The 21,846-nt window shown below is 38.3% G+C and overlaps 2 protein-coding genes across 3 annotated transcripts; both read left to right on the forward strand.

The window, feature by feature from the left end:
* Nucleotides 1–902: 902 nt before the first annotated feature.
* LOC117481530 (arf-GAP with dual PH domain-containing protein 2-like) lies at nt 903–7,552 on the forward strand. The gene is made up of 11 exons (XM_034129246.1): nt 903–1,187; nt 1,739–1,869; nt 2,410–2,501; nt 2,750–2,838; nt 2,983–3,095; nt 3,212–3,358; nt 5,755–5,838; nt 5,933–5,995; nt 6,151–6,228; nt 6,399–6,627; nt 6,729–7,552. The coding sequence occupies exons 1-11, from the start codon at nt 1,100–1,102 to the stop codon at nt 6,755–6,757; spliced, it is 1,143 nt and encodes a 380-aa protein (XP_033985137.1). The 5' UTR covers nt 903–1,099; the 3' UTR covers nt 6,758–7,552.
* A 662-nt stretch (nt 7,553–8,214) lies between these two features.
* rhot1b (ras homolog family member T1) lies at nt 8,215–21,760 on the forward strand. 2 transcript variants are annotated; one of them, XM_034129370.1, is made up of 20 exons: nt 8,215–8,568; nt 9,544–9,602; nt 9,921–10,002; nt 10,164–10,207; nt 10,296–10,349; nt 10,506–10,558; nt 10,948–11,056; nt 12,176–12,277; nt 12,516–12,614; nt 12,724–12,832; nt 12,919–13,039; nt 13,277–13,361; nt 14,941–15,086; nt 15,248–15,348; nt 15,626–15,756; nt 16,352–16,435; nt 16,916–17,038; nt 17,739–17,941; nt 19,662–19,784; nt 20,495–21,760. In XM_034129370.1, exons 1-20 carry the CDS (start codon nt 8,532–8,534, stop codon nt 20,610–20,612), a joined length of 1,983 nt encoding a protein of 660 aa, XP_033985261.1. In that variant the 5' UTR covers nt 8,215–8,531; the 3' UTR covers nt 20,613–21,760. The 2 variants fall into 2 exon arrangements, with proteins under 2 accessions (XP_033985261.1, XP_033985262.1); XM_034129371.1 differs by lacking the exon at nt 19,662–19,784 and having other exon boundaries at nt 20,495–20,658.
* Nucleotides 21,761–21,846: the final 86 nt, after the last annotated feature.

Raw genomic sequence — 21,846 nt, forward strand, 5'->3', positions numbered from 1 at the left:
GCTACTTTCATTTTTTTTTTTATCTGAACATTGCTGAAAACAAAAGCCTCCAGAATGACCATGTAACAGATTTATTTAGATTTTCTTTTGAAGGGCTGTTGTAATAGACAGTTTTAGCTAAGCTACCTATATGAACTAAAATATTGTGTGTCCATTAGCTTGTTTTGCCGTTTGCCTGTCCCGTATATTGGCCAGAAAACATCAGTGCAGCTTTACATTTTCAGCCATCTGTATTGACCGTATACATTTCAGCAAAAAGGAAGTGCTTAGGCTCAGATTTTTTCTTTTAACTTCCTGTCTACAATGGTAGGGGGATTGTGTTGCAATATGTCAGGGATATGACCTTTGCTAAATGTGGATGTTTGAGAAGTAGTCGTAATTGCCACATGAACAGCATTTCCTCAGAGTTATGTAATGTGTTAGACAGCAGAGTAATTAAGTTTATTGTTTTAGAAAATGACAAAAGAATCCGTTAAATGCACATTTTCACAACATACTGTAAGTCAATAGAATTTGATAGAGGGCTGACCATGTTATTTTTTAGATAAGGAAAGGTGAAGATTCTTAGGCTAGTTGGGTTATTATGTAATAACATTATTTTCTTTTATTATTAAAGGTTGTTAAGATTGGTATTAAATTGTGTTATGCTTCAATGTATTTATCTACAAAGCCTTCTATAATAAAGAGATGTTTTTTTTATATATTTACCCTACACTTAAATAGCTTTTGAATTTAAATGGACTAAATTAAATATTCTTAAATGAACAAAATGTATTTTAAACAACTTCTCCACACAGTCAAAGTCACATTTCAAAGTCTATCATTCTCACACTCACCCTTTTACACAGTGACGTTTGTTTCACTTCCTTTCTCTGTTATTTGTGGACCTCTGCGCTTGTGTGCAGAACAATCAACTTCATGATGTTGTGCTGTTAAGAGGAAATGCTGCTACTGGGCAGTGAGAAGAAGTCATGTTTTTCACCTGCTACCATGCAGAGCAGCTCTGTGACAATCACTGCGTAGGATCAATATGGAGGTAATACCAAGTAGCTCTTTTGTTGGGAGTCTGTCAATCTGACATAGCAAACCACCTTCACTGATGGCCTGTGTGGAGAGAAATAACAAAATCCTGTTCGATTTGGTGCGACAGCCAGGCAACACCTTGTGTGCTGACTGTGGAGTTCCTGGTGAGTACGCTGACAAAGATTCATAACCACAATTTATTATTATATGATAGCAATTGTGTTGCGTGACTGATTTCCAACTATACATGTTCTGTCAAATACCCTAACTCTGTTTGAGTGACCATGTTTACTTTATTAAAGTTAAAAGAATGAGAAAAAGTAACCTTCGGCATCAGGCCACGTGATGTTGTTTATTAACAGAATGATCTCTACATTTTATAACCAAGTCACGTTTTATAATTCACTTTCATAAGGGGAAGTGGTGGCTGCTGGATATTCTGTGGTATGACTTCATTGTTCCTTCTAACACTTTGCCGCAATCACTGTCACAGACAGTTAATAATCTGTGTAGGAGGGAGAGACAAGCAATAAATTAAATACTTTTTATATTCCCTAGTTTTACAGATTTGTAGTGCACATAAACTTACAACATAAACTGTGAACAAGATTGTCACTTTCAATGTATTCTATTCTAGTCTGAAGTTGCTGCTCACACAATTAGAGCGGTATTTAGTTTCTTCCTACAGTGTAAACCTTTTTTTTCTTTCTTACAGATCCTGACTGGGCCTCATACACTCTTGGTATCTTTGTGTGCCTGAACTGCTCGGGGATTCATCGTAATTTGCCTGCTGTCAGCAGAATGAAATCCATACGTCTGGATCACTGGGACGATTCACTAGTAGAGGTTTACCTTTGTATTCATTGTGTATAGAGATCTATTAACATGTTTGAATATTCTTTGAATTTAAGCATTATATTATGCATTATATTATCCATAATATTATATGTGAACAGTCCATTTAATAGTTGGACAATATTAATATTGAAACACATTTTTTATTAGAAGTCAGGTGAACTTTTTTGATGCCATGAGTATTTTTATATATTTTTTAATTCGAATTGAAATTGTTATTCTTCCATTTATTGTATTTATTATTCATAATCTATTGTTAGCACATGTGACGGTTAATCCATTTAATTTTAAGTCTAGAATCCTAAATTCTTCACCGTGTTAGTGCTCTATTTTGTACAAGTTAAATCTTTAAAAGTATACTTTGATCCCAACATTTGGAAGAATGTTAAGCTCTGTCTTAAATGTAAATCTTTCTGGTTTAACTCAATCAATTCACCTGTTTTGCAAGGCAGGCATCCGTCAATATGAAATTAAGGGCATTTTTTGTTAGAACTTTTAAATATCAATCTCTTTTCAATGTTGTGGTGTCAGTTCATGCAGGAAAGAGGAAATACTGTAGCCAAAGCCATATTTGAGAAGTGTGTCCCTGCCTTCTTCTACCAGCCGCTACAGAAAGACTGCATGTGAGTGACCGTACCATCCATTCACCATCCATTCACCTTATTAGACCAACGGAAGTAAAAAGTTAAGTATTTCTAATGAATGTGGGTGGAGAGGTACAGAAAGAGGAACTGAGAGTTAGGTACCAAAGTGGAGCCTTCACTACAGACTATGAATAGAATCATTCATCAATGAAACATTTCTGGTATTTACCTAAACACTTCTGTTTTGTCTATAAGGAAACATTAAACGGTGTTTTGCTTCGTTGTAGGGTTCTTAAGGATCAATGGATCCGTGCAAAGTATGAAAGAAGAGAATTCACAGGAGAAAACGAGTTCTTTAAGCAAGCTTATTGCTCAGGTAATTATTCTGCCATTATACTAACATAACAGTATTCTTCCAATCAGTATTCAGAATTATGCTTTTTTGTTTTTTATATATAAGATTATATATAAAGTTTAGTTGCCCTTCATCTCTTTTATTTATGTAATGTATCTAACGCAGAACTGTTTGAGTCAACTCTATGGAAAAAGGGCAAAGACAACAAGCAGTTTTTAAAGAGGGTCTTCCAGCTGTCCCGGAAAGACTTCACCCTGAGATACTTTATTAAAGAGGATGTGAGTTTTGCCACATCATTACTTAGTCTGCACATTTTTATGAGCATACACAGTGAAATAAATGTTGTTTCTAAATCTTTGAATTCCTTCCTCTATCCTCTCTTTAAAAAAACAAGTCCAAGCTACCCAAAGTTGTCATCTCCATGAAGGACCTGAATGCAGTTTTTCAGCCAGAGAAGATTGGTCACATTCACGGTCTGCAGATATCCTACGTGCATGGGGAACGCACCAGGAATCTGTTTGTTTATCACGAGAAAGGACAGGTTTGTTTGGAAGCCCTTTATTTCTATTGATCTTTCCTTTGAGTCTGATCTTCATTGATTTGTTCCATGTGTTTAGGACTTGAGGTAAGGTAAAAACATGTTTTTACAGTGAAAAACTCTCTAAGTTCCTTAAAAATAATAAGATATCTGTGAATCAGGTGAAGTTAACAATTTGCCAGGACATTTTTTGTTAGTCACACAGGTGAAAAAAAGAAAACAAAAGTTTGTCTTCAAGATGCTGAAGTGCGACAACAACTAATACAACAACAAACGCATACAAAAGATTCACTTCAGAAAATCTTCACTCAAATGCATTGCATTACTGTTCACATACTTAAAGCAATGTGACAGTTAACAAACCAATATGCTATTGAGTCTTAAGGTAAGAAAAAAATATATATATATTTCGACCAACATAAAATCTAGATTAGAACAGTTAAGCCAAACTATATTCAGTTCAATGCTTTCCCCATGATTCATATATTCAATATTTTCACACAAGACTCTAGTGCAATTTAGGATTTTAAATACCAAACAAACATTACATTTTAAATTTGCATTTATTGAAGCTGAAGGTGTTTCAGTGGGCCTTATAGACCCAGATCAGCAACATGTGCCCGGTCGGGATTTAGAAGAACTTCGGGAACCACCCCTCCCTCTTTTTGGGGATCTGGCTCTCAGCGTCCTCGACCTGCGACTTCATGGCGCTCTCAGCTTTCTGCAATTCCTGCTCCTTCTCCTGCAGAGTCTTCTGGAGGCTTTTTGTGGCCTGAAGGAGGGTTGACCTGTTGTCCTTCGACCTTATGCGATCAAGCTCCAACTTCTGCTCAGCCTTTCTCAAAATCTCACTGAGCTGAGTCACATGGGAGGTTTTTCTTTGCTGGAACTCTGTCAGCAGGGATGCTTTTTCCTCCTGACAAAGGAGAAGGGCAGCTGATGATTTTTCAGCCTGCTCCTGGAGAGTGGTTATCTCCAGCTCCAAGCGGCGGCACTGCATCTGTGAGACACATTCTGCCTTTTCCAGGGCAACTTGGAGGTTCTTGTTCTCCTCTCTCTCTATTTGGAGATATCTCTCCAGGTCCACCTCCACATTTGACACTGCCAGAAAGTGTCTCTCAGCATGAAGCTTATTCTGAAGGGCCTCTTCCTTCATGTGCTCCAATGAAACGTTCTGGTCCTTGTTTGTGGAGGTCAGTTGCATGACATCTTTCTGGGCTTGGCGAAGCATGGGGCAGATCTTTAACAGCTGAGTTTTCAGATGCTCTAGCGCACTGCTGCTTTCAGCCAGCTGGGCCTTCAGGCCACCAATCTCTTTCTGCATCTCTTCTTTCTCAGGGTAGCATTTGGTGACTTCCTGTCTTTCTCTTAGAAGATCAATGAAGTTGGCCAGTGAGTCCTCTTGTATTTCCAGAAGGACTCTGCCCTCAGATTTTCCTGGGGTGATCCTCGCTTCACTGTCCTGCAGTTTACTCAGGTATATAAAATGCATATATGAAGTGTCATGAACGCAATAAATCATACCCTCGTGGGGACGCGCTCATGTGATTGGCTTAGAATTGAGGAGACATCTGATTGGCTATAGATAGAAAAAATTACAAGTACGAATCGGGTCACCGTCAGGGGAGTCTCAAAAAACCCACACACGAATGCACAGCGATCCATGCACAGAAAGCGGTTTGTGTTTGCAGGTTCAGGGGATTTAAACGGAAAACAAATATGTGAGGATCAAAAATACATATGTAAAACTTTTTTCTGTATTTGGATTTTATTTACATGTATATGAAACGGAACACATTTGTGTGTGCATTGAAAAACACAAGTGTGGATCCGGAAATACAAGTGTGAATCCTTTTGCGGATCATGAAATACAAGTGTGAATCCTTTTGCGGATCATGAAATACAAGTGTGAATCCTTCTGTGTGCATGTGTGTATTATGAGACTGTTCTGAGCCCATAAGGGGAGTCTCAAAAAACCCACACACGAATGCACAGCGATCCATGCACAGAAAGCGGTTTGTGTTTGCAGGTTCAGCGGTTTTAAATGGAAAACAAATATGTGAGGATCAAAAATACATATGTAAAACTTTTTTCTGTATTTGGATTTTATTTACATGTATATGAAACGGAACACATTTGTGTGTGCATTGACAAACACAAGTGTGGATCCGGAAATACAAGTGTGAATCCTTTTGCGGATCATGAAATACAAGTGTGAATCCTTCTGTGTGCATGTGTGTATTATGAGACTGTTCTGAGCCCATATTTTCCTGCCATATGTTAAATTGCAGCTGTGTTATACTGTATGTTTGTTTGGTTGAATACAGCTGATCAGCTAAAGATTTTTCTTTTTTTTAACCGAAATTATATTAAACTGTCCTATATATTATGCCTTATAGGTGATTGTGTCCTTGTTCAACGCTATTCGGGCAACACGCTTGGCCTACTTGCAGAGGAAACACCCAACTCTTCGAGATAATGATGTGAGAAAGATTTTTAATGAAATTAAGCTCAGATAAATTGTGTTGAACTGCAACTTTTGTTCAGTTAACGGTGTTGCCTGTGTCTCTTTCACAGTTAATACCCCAGTTAACAAGATATTGCCTGAAGGAGGGGTACATGGAGAAAACTGGGCCGACGGTTTGTCAACTATCTGAGTTGATTACAAAATTAAGTTAAATTATTTACATTTGTTATGTCTGAAATTTGAGTCCCCCCCTCTCTCACTCTCTCTCTCTCTATTCCTATATCTCCTTTGTCTGTGTGGCTGTTTGTTCTTGTTCGTGTTTTTTCAGCATCGGGAGCCATTCAAGAAGAGGTGGTTCACACTGTGCTCCATGAACAGGAAACTTCTGTATTCTAAAAATCCCCTGGTAATTAACAGATAATACCACATGTGTCACAACGTTTGTATAAAGTTCCTCCATAAAAAATGTCATTTATAAATATCTATACTTTTATTCAATAATCTGTTATAATTTGCTTAATTTTGGATATGGTAGCCTATTATGCTCTTCTTTTTGCTTTATGTTTTCCCCGTTAGGATGCAACAGAGCTGGGTGCTGTCTTCATCGGCACGGAGAGCCACAGCTACTCTGCTTCAGAGAGCAGCGGGCGGAGTTCGAGGGGCGGCCGGTGGAACTGTGGCATCATGTTGCAAACTCCGGACAGGCAGTATGTTTTTATGTGTGAGCAGCATCAGGAGCAGAAGGAGTGGCTGGAGGCCTTCAGGAAGATCATCTCCCAACCCATGACCCCAGAGGACTACGCTAGTAAGATACTGTGTTGTTACAGATGATACAGCGCAGGTGATGTGTTCGAGTATCTTCATCTGTGAGTCGTAACTCCTCTCTTCTTTCTCTCTTTGATGCAGATGAAGCCAACATGAGGAGAGGAAAATGACTTGATCAGCTCTACTTGTTGGTTTGCATGAGTTTAGGATCCTTAATTATTGTATTGGGACCTAACAGACTGAAAGCATCTAGTTCCAAAAGATACTCCTAAACCTGTCGATGTGAAAAACTCTCTTATTTACTGGCAACAATGGTTAACACCACTGACAAATAAATGACCAGCTCCAACATTTTGTACAGACTACAGTGTCTGATGACACCATGGAGACCTTGGAGAAGTTACTGTCAGCTGGGATGTTGCTGCACATCATTAGCCTGAATTCCTTACATTGCTGTGGCCACATTGACATCACAGAAGTATTTTCAATACATTATTAATGCACTCAAAACTAATATTATATTTATTAATGAATATATGGGGAGAATAATAAACATTTTTTACATTGTATGTATAATTTGCAATTGTTCTGTAGTTTTTAAATGTTTTTTTTATTTCACTCAATTTGCACATTAGGAAAAAGTCTTTTTTACACACATTAATTTTAGCTGTCAATAAAGCTTCAAACTATATTAAATTGAATAAATAATGTAATCCTGCTTTTAATGTTCACCAACTTTAGGGCAACAGTTGTTTCTTTTGTTATTCATCAACAAATAAACACTGTACAGTAATGATGTATCATAAGTAATGTATTATTTGAGGCATGGACAATTACCTGGATGCCATAATTTCATTGAAAGGTATACCAGCTAAGTGCAAGATTTTGGTTTTAATGCCTCTCTTATTACTGTTTATACTATGCTAACATGTTGCAAATGTCTAAATAAATGTGTACTAAACTTCTGGTTTCTGTTGTTGTTATAGCCTGGGGCCAGTATTGGCTGACAACAGTTGACAAGCGCTGTCGAGCTGTGGAAAGAATTAAGATCTCTCACTCCAGGCCATTTTCAGGGGACAAAAAATGTTAAAAAATAAATAAAAAATAGTTAACCAGCCACCGAAGAGATAAACACATTGAGATCTCTGTATTTTAAGCAAGCAGCGTTGGGAAATAGCTAACTTAAGTGCATGTATTTTGCCACATCTAACATTTCGGAAGTACATTTGCTAGAATTATCAGACAACTGGAATTGCATGTTTCTTTACAGATAAAGAAATTATTTATACATTGTGTAGTTATGACTTAAAATAATGAATGAATGGGCCTATATATTATATTTGTGTACATCTTATACTTATTTTAAATATAGCCTACACACAAATAATTTTTCTGTAATGAAAGTTTGTTATTGTTTAGATTTTTTTAAGTTTATTTTTATTATCACTTACAGGATGTGTTTTTTTTAATTTTTTGACCATATTTTTGTATTAACATGAATGGGCTTCCATACACCTTTCTGACTAACTCACTGCAAAAATATTCTCTCTTGCGTACCGAGTGGATGGGCGGGTTTTAGGTGATTCTCAATATACGATCTTTGCTCGCAGCCAGAAGGGGCGTTACTGAATGCACGCTTACTGCTAGCACTCGCAACTTGTTTAAAGATTAGCTGGCTGAAGACCGCAGCTGCAGGGCTTACTGACCCTAGCAGAGGGGATATAGTAAAAACACCTTGTTAGTAACTCAGAGACCTACTGGTTTGCACAGATTCATCACGTTACGGTGAACCGTGTGTTTCTGAACCAGCGTAAACCGGAGCTGTCATGCAAACGTAGCTCCGTTAGCAAGCGAGCCAGGCCGACGAGAGCTGGCTGATTGTATCCTTCATCGAGACAGGAGCATAGATGTTTCATACAAGACAGTTTACCGACGCCGAACAAGATGCGCAAGGACGTGAGGATATTGTTGGTGGGAGAGCGTAAGTAAAGCATACATTCACATCACAGTGTGTTGATCTGCGGTCTGCAGCGTCAGCCTTTAGTAGTGACTTTGCCCTGATGCTACCAGCTGGACTTGTGATGCTGCTGACTGACACTAACCATCACGATCATACTGATGTTGTGTGCTGTTTTGCTTTAAATTGTATGTAATTTAGTGGTATTGCTGCATGTCATATCCAGGACACTCGTAGAAAACCCTCCATTGATAAAGCTTTTTAAAAACAGTCGTAGTTTTTCTCCCCATTACACAGCTAACTGCCAGCTAAGCTAAACACAGCTTGCTGACTTTATATTTATATCTTGACCTATGCTTTACTATTGCAAGCTGACTGTCCATTGTTTTATTAAATATAACTTTGAAATCATATGGTATATGCAGAGATACTCCTCTTTTTAATAGCAAAGCTTAAGAAATAAATCATATTTTAAAAGTGTAAGAAGTCACTTTGAAAATCTAGCTTGGTAATGTGTGCTGTGTAAAATCGTTTTTTGTCTAGGTATTTAATTCATTAAACATCATGGTTTTAAATGGAAGTCAACATCAGAGAGTGAATTATATTTTCCATATTTCCTCCTTCTTCCCTCTGTGGGTATTTTCTTTCACAGGAAGCCCAGCTATTTTGGGAATTGTGCTGTTAGAAATATTGTTTTCATTGTATTAAAGGTTAAGTCTTTTTGAAACAAATCCAGCATGAAAGCTGCAAATCACGTTTACATCTATAAACAATTGCCCTGTGGTGTTTGTGATTTCCACAATGAGGCATTCTGTGTCTGAGTCACATGGCCCAGAAAGCTTGTTGAGTTCAATTGTTAAGCTTATTCTCGTGTTAAATTAATAAATTAAGCTCCCACAGCTACAACATTTATAATAAGTTCACATTGACAATGTCAAAATGACAAGAGCTACCGAATAATCTGTCTCAACTATAACTCTTTTCTTCTTCCCTTGACAGCCAAAGTGGGGAAGACGTCTCTCATTATGTCCCTGGTCAGCGAGGAATTCCCAACTGTGGTATGTATAAATTATTATTATCAGATTTTGTATATATCCTTGAAGATGCCTCTCCACCTTGAACTTAATCAACAATTCCCTTGGGTTGAGTTTAACACCATTAATTTTACCTGATTATCTGGTTCATTTTGTTTTTTCTCAGCATGATTACATTAAAAACTACTGGCCAGATGTTAATGAAACTTAATCGTATGGTTACTTTCTTAACATTACAAGGTCGGGCTGTAATTTGCGAAAGTCTTATTGTTGCTACTAGTTAAAGCCTTTTACCTGGTTATACAGATGTCTGTGTAAGTGATCACTATTTTGTGTTCCTAGGTTCCTTACCGAGCTGAGGAAATCACCATACCTGCAGATGTCACACCAGAGAGAGTTCCTACACATATTGTGGACTATTCAGGTACATGAGTAGACATGAACTGCCCCAGACACTTCATTAAATTGTGGTGACCTTTGTTGTGAAATCATAAATATGCAAACTCCTTTAGTCACCTTTTTTAGCCTAACATTTTGAAAAAGAAGAATACTTTACTTCACACTGCACATGTCTTCCTTCTACAGAGGCAGAGCAGACGGATGAGCAGTTGTTTCAGGAGATCTCCAAGGTCAGTCCACACATTATGCTTTCCTGTTAACCTGGAGAGAAGTGCTGATTCTAAGCCTAATGGGTGTCTGTGTTGATCTCTCTCATAGGCAAATGTAATTTGCATTGTCTACTCTGTCAACAACAAGACTTCCATCGAAAAGGTGAGCTACCTCTGTGGCTGCTAGCATTTCCATAATTGGTTTGTATTACAGTTAATAGTAACATTTGTGAAGCTGTTGACTCATGTGTCACTCCTTAATTTGTCCATCATAATGGTGATGATTTTTTACAGTTTTATCTATTTTTGTTTTCCATAGGTCACCAGCCACTGGCTCCCCCTCATCAATGATAACACAGACAAGGATAGCAGGTTGGAACTTTTATAAAAATAGTTCAGAGTTTTCTGTGTTAGCTCAGTTTTGGGCAATTATTACGGGGGGAATTATGTGAAGGACCATTTCCTGTAGCAAGAGGCCAGTCATGAAAAACAACTTGTGATTGAAGCAATGACCTACAGTAACGGGGTGGAACATTTCTCACAAATGTTTCTATGTAAGCTGAGAGCTTGAGTAATACAGCATTTCACATGAGCAGATGTTGCTTTAATTGCCCTCTATTTAGAGGTTTTCACTGTGGAATGAGTCGCTGCTTTACTGAGAGAGAAAATACAAAAGTACTTTTCTATAAAACCACATTTTATATGTTTAAGTTTTTAGTTGTACGAATACTTTGCAATGTGTACGTGTGTGTTGTGTCCAGGGTTCCTCTGATTCTGGTGGGGAACAAGTCGGACCTGGTGGAGCACAGCAGCATGGAGACCATTCTGCCCATCATGAACCGGCACAGTGAGATAGAGACTTGTGTCGAGGTGAGAGAGTAAACCGCCCTTTTTACTGCTCCCACTGTTTCTGAATAGTAACACCGTAAAGTAAATGCTGTGATAATACTCATCTGTTCAGATTTACCTGATGATAAATGCTTCCACATTCAATAAATGCAGTAGCAATGCTATTGATTCAGACATCAGGCAGACACATATTTTGCTCAGTACACAAAGTCAAAAGGGATGTAAACACAAATGGAAATCAATAATATAGTCATTAAGCAGAACATAAAGTGGGGAAGAGGTTTGTATTCAATAATAACCATCGGTTGGCTGTTGACATGTTTTTGTTTACTGGCAGTGCTTTTCAGGTTTCTTCAGCCCGTTTTAAACACTTAAGTTGATGTAGAAACATTACTATCTTTATAAATGAATGGAAAGAGAATATCTACAGATAATATAAAATATTTTCTGTCATTTCTACAGTGACATCTAAGTAAAGCCCTTTACAACCTTTTCTTATGTTTAATGTTTATGATCCTCTCTATCAACCACTGAACATTTGCTTCTCCCACACAATATGTCAATTGTTAGTTATGCGATTTTTAAACGGTTGAAAAGCCGAAATGGGAAAGTATTCAGCCGATAAATAATCTTGTCGATCGACCCTTTTGTAAATATTATCAGAATTGCTTTTATTGTAGCCCAAGAATTTGCTTTTGGTATGTGTGGTGCATACAAAGACACAGAAAGTAAAATAAAATAATTGATTGTGATTCCTGCCCTTTTTTATAGTCACCATGATGGACGCAGTGTTTTGCACATTTACTATATCAAGTGTTTACAACGAGGAAGCCAAGAGGATTTGATACTTGACACCTTGAGGTTAACTCGGTGTTAATTAAACCAGGCATGTAGCTCAGACTGATCCTGTGTGTTAACACCTTGTCTGGCACCGACTTAGCTCCCACAAACACATGTACAGTAACACAGTCATGTACACACAAACACAGACTGGTATGTGTATAGGGATAGCCCTTCTTTGTCATAACACTATATATTGACAGGGTTGCAAAGTAAATTAAAAAGTAAATCAGAGTATATATGATAGTATGTATAAAGTACAACCAAACTCCCTTCTCCCATTTCTTGTTTTGTTCAAAGTGTTCAGCAAAGAACCTGAAGAACATCTCAGAGCTGTTCTACTACGCCCAAAAGGCCGTTCTGCACCCCACAGGTCCTCTTTACTGCCCGGAGAAGAAAAATGTAAGAGCAGAAATATGCTGTGTGAATTCTGCACCACTGTCAGCTTGTTTTACATCAATAAAGAATCTTCAATGAATTCAGATTTTACAGAGCTATGTAATGCAGAATGTTGTAGCGGTTTTAAGCACACAGACTAAAAATGGAAGGTCATTGTGGGTTTTAAACTGAATTTAAGCAAAAGGGGAACTACAAAAGGATTCTGTTGAAGTAACTTTTGATTCGCCTTTTTGATTCCCAGATGAAGTTACTGTGTGTCAAAGCCCTGACTCGAATCTTTAAAGTGTCTGACCTGGATAATGATGGGATTCTCAATGATAACGAGCTCAACTTCTTCCAGGTAAGTCCACAGATCACTGCTGTACAAAGGTTAGTAGGTTTATCACAATTTGCACAGGACCTGTTTTGTCTCCCTTTAACAACAATCATGTTTTTGTCTGATCCTTCAGAGGACAAGCTTCAACATCCCACTGGAGTCCCAGGCGTTGGAGGATGTAAAAAATGTGGTCAGGAAGAATTTGAGTGAAGGAGTGCGAGACAACGGACTCACCCTGAAAGGTAGGAATAAATGGAATGGCCTCAATATCATGTTTACAAATTGTTTCTGAGTGTTGTTTGATGTTTATTGTGATATTCCTCTCCAGGCTTCCTCTTCCTCCACACTCTGTTCATCCAGAGGGGGCGCCATGAAACTACGTGGACCGTGCTGAGGAGGTTTGGTTACGACGATGACCTGGAGTTAAATCAAGACTACCTCTTCCCCCCGTGAGTCTCAGGCTTAATTTCTTAGTCACCCACCACCAACCCTGTGGACATGCCTTGTTAAAAAGAAAAGCCATTCTGTGCCCTTATTAGATTTGCCAAGAGAGAACTGCTAAAGAACTTTGAATAGGCAACTGTATATAATATGTATCCTCTCGTTTAATCGTTTGTAGAAACTGTGTTTGTTTTGGGTTCTGCTCATTGACCGTACAATTTGCTTTAATATTTTACTGTTTGTAGGTTGAAACTTCCTCCAGACTGCACCACGGAGCTCAACCACAACGCCTACCTCTTTCTCCAGAGCGTCTTTGACAAACATGACAAGGTACAATCCTGTAAACCTGGTTCTGCATTTACTTCACCCTCTGCCCTGGAGAGGCTTTTACAGAAAGCTGCTCAGTACGGTACACTGCACCAAACCAAAATACCCTCCCATAGCCAGCGCTGACCACCTGCTGAGGCGAGATTTAACATGTTGTCGCTGAGGCGAGATTTAACATGTTGTCACTGAGGAGGGATTGAACATGTTGTCACTGAGGAGGGATTGACGGCAGAATTAGCCGCGAGGTTAGAAAGTCAAAGAGGGAAATTGACTGATTGTGCCATAATCTGCTTTCTGTCACTGTGTCAAATGTCAAACTGTGAATGTGGGCTTCGGTCATGTTTGTTTTTCTCAGTTACAACTGACTCGGTTGATCCCATATTTTCCAATTTTAAACATTTCCTGCCTTCAAGTTATTGATGGCTGTCAGCAGGCCCAAGGTTTGAATAAACAGACAGGAGCAAAGCAGTGTACAGATCTGGATGGACACATCAGTAAAATGTATTTTAGATGATGAGAAAAAGGTGTAGGCTATATTTAAATTATTTTAACACCTTTTCCGTGCTGTCAGAGACACTTCTGACAGGGAACTGAATAGGGATGCCAGAAACTGACCATGACCAAAATCGAAGATCGGACAGCCCTGGCGAATATTAATCGATTAATCGCCCCCCCCCCCCCCCCCGGGGAGGAGGAAAAAAAAAACACTGACAAATGGTATTCCGTTGTTTTCTTTTACTGGAACGTGTACATGGTACAAAAGAGCTCTTCAGTATTAACAGTATTAATAATAGCATAATTGAAATAAATTAAATAAATAGCCTACTTTATGTGTGTATGTATGGGTGTAGGCGAGAGCGCAGCCGGTTAAGGATTAGTCCTGCCGCCGAAAAAACCCTTTCCGAGGGCACAGAGCACTGCGGAGCCTCTCAGCTAAATTAACCGCACTCTTCATCTCCCATTCACTATCGATATAATGTCAGGTTATGGTAACATAGGATTCAGTTGTGAGTGCCGTCCACCCGTCGGTGGTTATCGACACCTTTGAGACAGTTGATAAGAGTACGGCCCGGGACCCTGTAATCTGGTTCCACGTTTGCCATAAACTCAAGGAAACCGCCTCCTTCCACGACGGAGAGGGGAGGGGCGGGGTCGGTGTGTAGCAGGCTGCAGCACTCTGCGCTGCTGACTTCCTCCAAGTTTACAGTAAAACAAACTGGTGGTGTGATCAATGGTCATTTACAATTATTAATACTATTACTATTATTAGCATTAGTCTATATTTTGGTTGAAACCAAACCAGGAAAAAAAAAGAAAAACATAAATATTAATAAAAAAATATATTAATAAAATCGATTTTTAAAAATAATATTCGATTATGGAGACTGTAACGAATAATCGAATAATCGCTGGCATCCCTAGAACTGAATCCCCTCTCTACACTGTCTTTAAAGCCACTATACTGCTTTTACAAAAACAGTGATTTTAACTTTGGTGTTTTAAAGAGTTAGTTCAGATTCAGGCATATTCTGCATATTTTGCTGTAGTTTCCCAGCCTATAACCAACTTCTCCTTCCATCAGGACCGTGACTGTGCCTTGTCACCAGAGGAGATGAAGGACCTGTTTGATGTGTTTCCCTACATGCCTTGGGGTCCAGATGTCCATAACACAGTTTGCACTAACGACCAGGGCTGGATCACCTACCAGGGATATCTCTCCCAGTGGACGTAAGTGGTGTTCATTTCCGTTAAAGCCTGTATGTTTGTATAATGGGCAGTATCAAAATCACTGTACATATTTATTTTTATAAAACACAATATCTCAGTCACGTTTGTTTCTATACTTAATAAATCTTCCATTAAATCTATTTCAACTTACATTTGTTCAGGTTAACAACATATCTTGATGTCCAACGATGCCTGGAGTATATGGGTTACCTTGGTTACTCAATAGTTGCTGAGCAGGAGTCCCAAGCAGCAGGAGTAACAGGTGGATTACACCATCACATCTTCTTTTCCATATTTGTTTAAAATTGTAATTTGTAAACCTGTCTAATCCATGATTGTTATTCAGGGCCATAAATCAATTGGGTAATTGCTTTACACGTCAATTAACTATTTTCAGATAGTCATGCTGTGAGTAATCTCATCAGTAAATCAACACCTTTGGACATTTGAAGCAGCTGTTCAATCTAACTGTCTGAAGGCATGTGTTGTGAATAACAGCAGTCTGAACAACGTGTGTGTGTGTGTTTCCCCCCCTGCAGTGACCAGAGATAAGAAGATTGACCTGCAGAAGAAGCAGACCCAGCGCAGCGTCTTCCGCTGTAATGTCTTTGGAGACGTTGGCAGCGGCAAAAGCGGCTTCCTGCAAGCCTTCCTGGGTCGAAACCTCATGGTAAACAGATTTACATACCAGTAATAATGACATATTTTAATGCATACTATCCCTTTTATCCCTTCCTCACATATATTTCACAATGTCCCAGATTTAAACAAACAATGTTGGTTTTACCTTTTCACAAGCATTAAACCCTTTGCAACACACTGCACAAATAAGTAATAATAATAATAAAGCTTTATTTATATAGCACTTTTCATACAACACGTGCTGCTCAAAGTGCTTTACAAAATGACACATCACAAGTTAAAAACAAACAACAAGGAATTCCCCTCAGATTATTTGTTAAGAACTTTAAAAGGTACATGTGTAATGCCCCTAATATGGGGAAAATATCAGACAAGGAAACAGAGACGTTGTTAGTTTGCTTCAAGTCTAATGTATTATGCACCAGTGGCAAACAAGCGCCCTCTGCTGGTACAACAGAAAGAAAAAGACATAACTGTTGTATACTATCATAACACATAACCCTCTCTTGTATATATGTGAGGTGATACGAGAAAAACATTTCCCAGTTGCTAAATAATAGTTTACAGACAGTTTCATGTCCTGATCTAGTTTTTATGATGTTCCCTCCCTTCTTTTCTTTCAGCGCCAAAACACCATTAATAAGGAACAAAGGTCCTACTATGCCATCAGCACAACCTATGTTTACGGCCAGGAGAAATACCTGCTTGTGAGTATCAAAGAAACCTTTAATACTACTTGATTTATTATCATTTTTTTGTTGCAATTTGGACTTAGTGCAACACTATCTGGGCTGTACTTGTTATGTTCACGCAATTCTTTTGTTAAGCAAGCATTTGTACCTGCTCAAAAAAGGATGTAAATTGCAGTACTTACTTGAATCAGCACATGCAAAGCTTCCTGTGTGGCAATGCATTACTGAGAGGTTGCTACTAACATGTGATTGTGAAGGAGCAGAATATTCCCATAGTTTCATAGATAGCAATTATATCACAATATTTGAAATAAAGTAACGTTGCTACCTTTTGGTCAAAACATATGCACTCTCAAATTTGATTGCTGAATTAGAGTGATTCCCGCAGAAATGAAGTGCATTCATTTCCATCATCCATTTATCCATCCATCTAGCATGTGACTATTGTTGTTGCAATGTTCTTGTAACTCTCTTTCTTCTTCTATCTCCTCTCAGCTTCATGAAGTTTTCCCTGACTTTGACTACCTGTCTGATGATGACCTGGCCTGTGACATTGTCTGCCTGGTCTATGATGCCAGCAACCCTTACTCCTTTGAATACTGCGCCAAAGTCTTCAAGGTATATGTGCGCATTATCTCAGTCAAATGACATCTTGAACCCACAACAGGGTAAAAAGAAAATGACATCATGTTTTCACAGCAATTTTCTGCGTTCTTTACCCACAATGTTTAAAGGTCTCCTATTATACTGTTTTTCATCAATATATTATAGGTCTCAGATATATACAAAACATGTCTCTGAAGTGTTTGGCTCGAAATACCAAACAGATCATACATTGTAGCATCCCATAATCCCCTCTGTTTCAGCCCTGTTCCAAAAGTGCTGATTCTGTGTCTTTTACTTTAGATGAAATATATATTTGCGAGATATTTGGTAAAAAAAGAACACCATGGTGCTCTAGGTGGAGATGCAGGTGATAAGGTGGCGGGGGGGTTACCTTGGTTGGTGATTGGCTAATGGTTACACAAGCCCAAAAAATCGTTATGACATCATAAAGTGGCCAAAATCTGATCGGCTCATTTTCAGACAGGTTTTTATATAAATGGATCAGGACAAAAAGTGAGCGTATCTTTTTCCCTGAAACTTTCAGAATCTCTTTGCACAGAGGGGACACATGGTTATGTATAAAAGACGTGAAAAAGTGGATTTTGCATAATAGGTGACCTTTTAAAGATTTGGATACAATACATAAGAAAAACCCTCAATGATTTTGGCCCCCTTGTCTGTGAATGTGAATTTGTTTCCTTTTCCTCCTCAGCAATACTTCATGGACAGCAAGATTCCATGTATGATGATAGCAGCGAAGTCCGACCTGCCGGAGATCAAACAGATTTACGGCTGCACTCCTCTGGACTTCTGCAGGAAGCACAAGATGCCCCCTCCCCAGTCCTTCACCTGTAACTCTGCAGCAGTGCCCAGCAAAGACATCTACACCAAACTTACCACCATGGCCATGTACCCGTAAGTATGGAAGAAACACACTCTAGATTTGTAATTGTTGCACTCTAGGAAAACTTATTTTATTATTAGGAGGAAAGCCATAGCAAGATATACAGTCCTTTCTATGCCTCTAGCTAAAGCTCATGCTGATTAATAAAATAATCCTCCAATAAATCCTACCCTTAAACAGTTTCTGTTATTTACGCTACCTTTTTTGATATAAATATTTTTTTTTAGCAGAACGGATTAACAAAACCTTCATGAAGATATGATTGATCGCAGGACTGTTGTGTTTTACAGCATTATCTAGGTATACCTAACAAACTGGCAACTCAGTGTATGAAGCTAACATGCCTTTAATATTGTGTTTCTTGTTGGTTATCACACCAGTTCATGAAGAACAGTGATGTTTGGATATGATTGAACACATCGTCCCTCACCAAGAGAAGACTTTAAATTGTGTTCCCAATAATGAAAAAAAGAGAATTTCTGATTGTTAACTTCATTAACCATCGTATCGCTTATTCAAAAGATTACTGAAGGCCTGTGTTTTCTAAATAAGGTGCTGGAAGATATTTTAACATGATACATTAATACATCCTCCTGGGTCTATAGCAAATTGCACTGGCCAATTAGTGCTTTATATCCTGAGCTAAAGATCCTCTGAATAATGGCCTGAGGTGGTGAGGAACCTCAGTCACTGGTGCTTGTTTGCTCCAGTTAAACAGACAGGGGTTTTATTTGATATAAAGTTTGAATATGTATTTCCTGTACGCTGTGAAATAAATTCCTGCAGTTGTATCAAAATTGGTAGGAAGTCCTGCATGAAGCAGGTGGGGACAGATGGGTTGTTTTTTAAATACAAAGCTCTCTGCACTGTGTGTCATTTCTAGGACTTGACTCCAGGCCTCAGGATAAACCTGCTTCTTGTGGGGATGCTACCACACTCAGTCCTTATCAGACATGATGTACCTCAGACTATATTAATGCATTTCACTGCCCTCTGGGCGTGTTGCTTTCAAATCTGAAACCACAGTGTTTTGCTCTGTGTGTTAATGTGTTTCCCTGCTGAGTGGTGATGCTGATCTCTCCCAGAGGATCACACTCCTGCAGTCAGTCAGCGAGCCTGCAGTCCGCTGTCAACACACAGCGCCTCTCTGCACATCACAGTTACAGAACTACACAGACCAGCTATTATTACATCCACAACAAAATAGATTACTATGATAAGATTCAGAATATATTTTAGCTAACAATTAATTTCTCTTGATTAGTTTAAAGATGATTCCTTTAAATGCCTTGTTTTTTCCATAGCTCAAAGATATTCTGTTTACTGTAATAGAGGAGGTAATAAACCAGAACATATTCACAGTTAAGATGCTAAAATCAGATAATTTTGACTTTTGTTCATAAAAAATGAATGTAATATTTATTTAATCTTTGCAGATGTACTTCAAACTAAATGTGTAGTTTTGTTGGGAGAACTTTACTTTCTGAATTCACAGAAAATATTGCATTTAGTTCATCGAAACTAATTCAATAATGATTGCATCTCATCGACAGGATCTTATTTGAGAAGGTTTTTTTATTGTCGACCATAGATTCTGTCTCTCAGGCAATGAGCCTCAAACTACTTACTGCATGGTGGTGGTATCTTTTAACTCTTTGTTTCTTTCTCTCTCTGGTGTGTTTAATATATAATCTGTTGGTTGGTGTTTGTCTTCCTCAAATCTCTCCTCAGCCACGCCCGGCTGCGCTGCATGTGCACTTGTAACCGGTGCACCTTCTGCTTGTGTCAGAACTTCCTCAACTCTGAGCTGCTGCAGACGGTCAGGGCCAAACTCTACGCTGTTGTACTCAGAAGGTCCTTTTGTTTACCTATTTTAAAACCCTCCCTGTATCTCTGATAAGTTATTTCTCGGCATCGCACCTCAAGCTTCCCATTCAGTTCTTCTGCTTTTTTGTTTTTTACAAAGTTGTTCTATTTTTAGGAACTGATTTCCCAGAAATTTGAATAGGATACATGTCATTCTCAGTTTCTACATCATAGTTTACATTTGTCTTTTCTCCTTGTTTCATGCTGTCAGAGTCCTTTGAGTCCATCTCAAAAACCATTCTATTATCTTTATTTGTGTCTACCTTTTTTGATATTGCTTGTAAGCTTCCTGTTCCACAGTAGGATTGAAACTGTGTACTTTTCAATTTTGATCTCAGTCTCTTTCGTCATTCAGTTGGTGTCAGCTGCTCATTGTTGTCTTCTCATGTCACTGTGCCTCAACCGCCTCATTTAACAGAGCTGTCATAGCTAATTCCTTGTCTTGTTATCTCATGTCATAACAATAATCCCTAACGTCCCTCACAATTTTGACTGCCTTTCTCTTCTACATATATATCCATGTTTCAAGGGTTCATCCCTGTTATTTCATCCATATTTTCTTATGGTTAATACCTTTTTATTTTCACATCATCCTTCCCAGCGACACCTCGTCTATTTAACATTTTTCATTCTTTAGTGTCCTTCCTTTTTTCCAACCTCTTTAATGATCTTTCTTTGGTTTTATCTTTGTTTAACAGACATGTAAGCAAAGCAGATTTGAAGAGCTCCACCTTCTGGCTGCGAACGAGCGTCGGGGCCACAGTGTTTGCGGTGCTGGGCTTCGCCATGTACAGAGTGCTGCTCAAACAGCGGTGATCTAAGGGTATCCGGGTGTAACCCTCTTTATCCCCATGGTACACACAGAACTGTTTTTACCAGTCACAACTTTAAGCTTGTATTAAGTCAATGCAAATATAATAAAATGTGTCATGGTTTTGTTTTCACCGTAAAGAGAAAGCTTATCTTAGCAAAGATATTTTTTTTGCATCCTCATTCCACTGTACCTTTCTCATCTGGGGAACAGAAAGAAACAATATTTAATTTTTTACAAAAGAAATCCTTATTTGCTTAATCTGTTTGTTTGCAAGTTTTTGCAACTCAATAACTATATTTATATAAATAAATGAAGGTTAAGCTGCTGATGAGCCGTAGTGAGTAACGGGGGTGAGTTGCCTATAAAGCTATATTTTCGTTGCTTGATGATTGAAATGAACAATTTGGTGTCAGTTGTGATGAGGATTGTGATGTGTGAGATTTGCATTAACATTGATGCTTTTATTAGATTGAACTATATGTAAATAGTGTAAATAATATAGACTGTACATTTGTTTGTCTTTTAAAAGGGCCATGTCTGATTTACACTCATAACACTAAATGCAAAGATATTAGCTTAATAATCAGCTTATAAACTTACAAAAATATTAGCATTGATATTAATAGTTTGCCCTTTAAAGGCAGAGTTCTTGGATTCTAACTTTTGTATTGTTTACACATCGGAGTAGGGCAGTGTTTGATTTGTGCGATGTTATTGAAGGGTCTGCCGCTCTCTAATGTCTTCCCAATTTGGTCACTATATTTGACAGCTCGTGTGTGTGTGTGTGTTAGCAACTCCATACTTTTTGGTTTTGCATGCTTCAAAATTCCAACCACATTCCAGAGTTTTAAGACTTACTGTATAAAATAATTCCCTTTTCAACCTCTCTGCTTTGCTTTCCATCTCCCAATTCTCCAGCTATAGTAACTTGTATTGACAGTGTGCTGAACAGAAATAAATGGAGTCATAGTAAGTTTGACAGTTATTTTACCCTGTTGTGAATCCTGGTATCCTTTAAGCAGAAAATGCAAAAATGTGACCCCAGTTTTAAATTTCCATCCAATAGCAACTGCTTGCCTCAAAGCTCAGTTTGTGTATATACTCAGCCCTGCCTTTCCAAATGTTTACAATAAATGAATATCTCTATTAAGTCTGGTGTGATGGCATTTCTTTTCAATTTCAGGATTGAAGATTTTTTATATTTCTGCACAGCTGTATAGCTGATCATGTGTTACT

Source organism: Trematomus bernacchii, unplaced genomic scaffold (assembly GCF_902827165.1).
Source record: "Trematomus bernacchii unplaced genomic scaffold, fTreBer1.1, whole genome shotgun sequence".
Lineage (NCBI taxonomy): Eukaryota > Metazoa > Chordata > Actinopteri > Perciformes > Nototheniidae > Trematomus > Trematomus bernacchii.

Excerpts from the sequence above, each read along its gene's own strand:
- LOC117481530 (XM_034129246.1), top strand. The coding sequence starts at position 1,100 with ATGGCCTGTGTGGAGAGAAATAACAAAATCCTGTTCGATTTGGTGCGA. Across the intron at positions 2,839-2,982 it reads TAAGCAAGCTTATTGCTCAG|AACTGTTTGAGTCAACTCTA; the intron begins GTAATTATTCTG and ends TATCTAACGCAG. Across the intron at positions 3,096-3,211 it reads GATACTTTATTAAAGAGGAT|TCCAAGCTACCCAAAGTTGT; the intron begins GTGAGTTTTGCC and ends TAAAAAAACAAG.
- rhot1b (XM_034129370.1), top strand. The coding sequence starts at position 8,532 with ATGCGCAAGGACGTGAGGATATTGTTGGTGGGAGAGC. Across the intron at positions 9,603-9,920 it reads GCGAGGAATTCCCAACTGTG|GTTCCTTACCGAGCTGAGGA; the intron begins GTATGTATAAAT and ends TTGTGTTCCTAG. Across the intron at positions 10,559-10,947 it reads AACACAGACAAGGATAGCAG|GGTTCCTCTGATTCTGGTGG; the intron begins GTTGGAACTTTT and ends TGTTGTGTCCAG.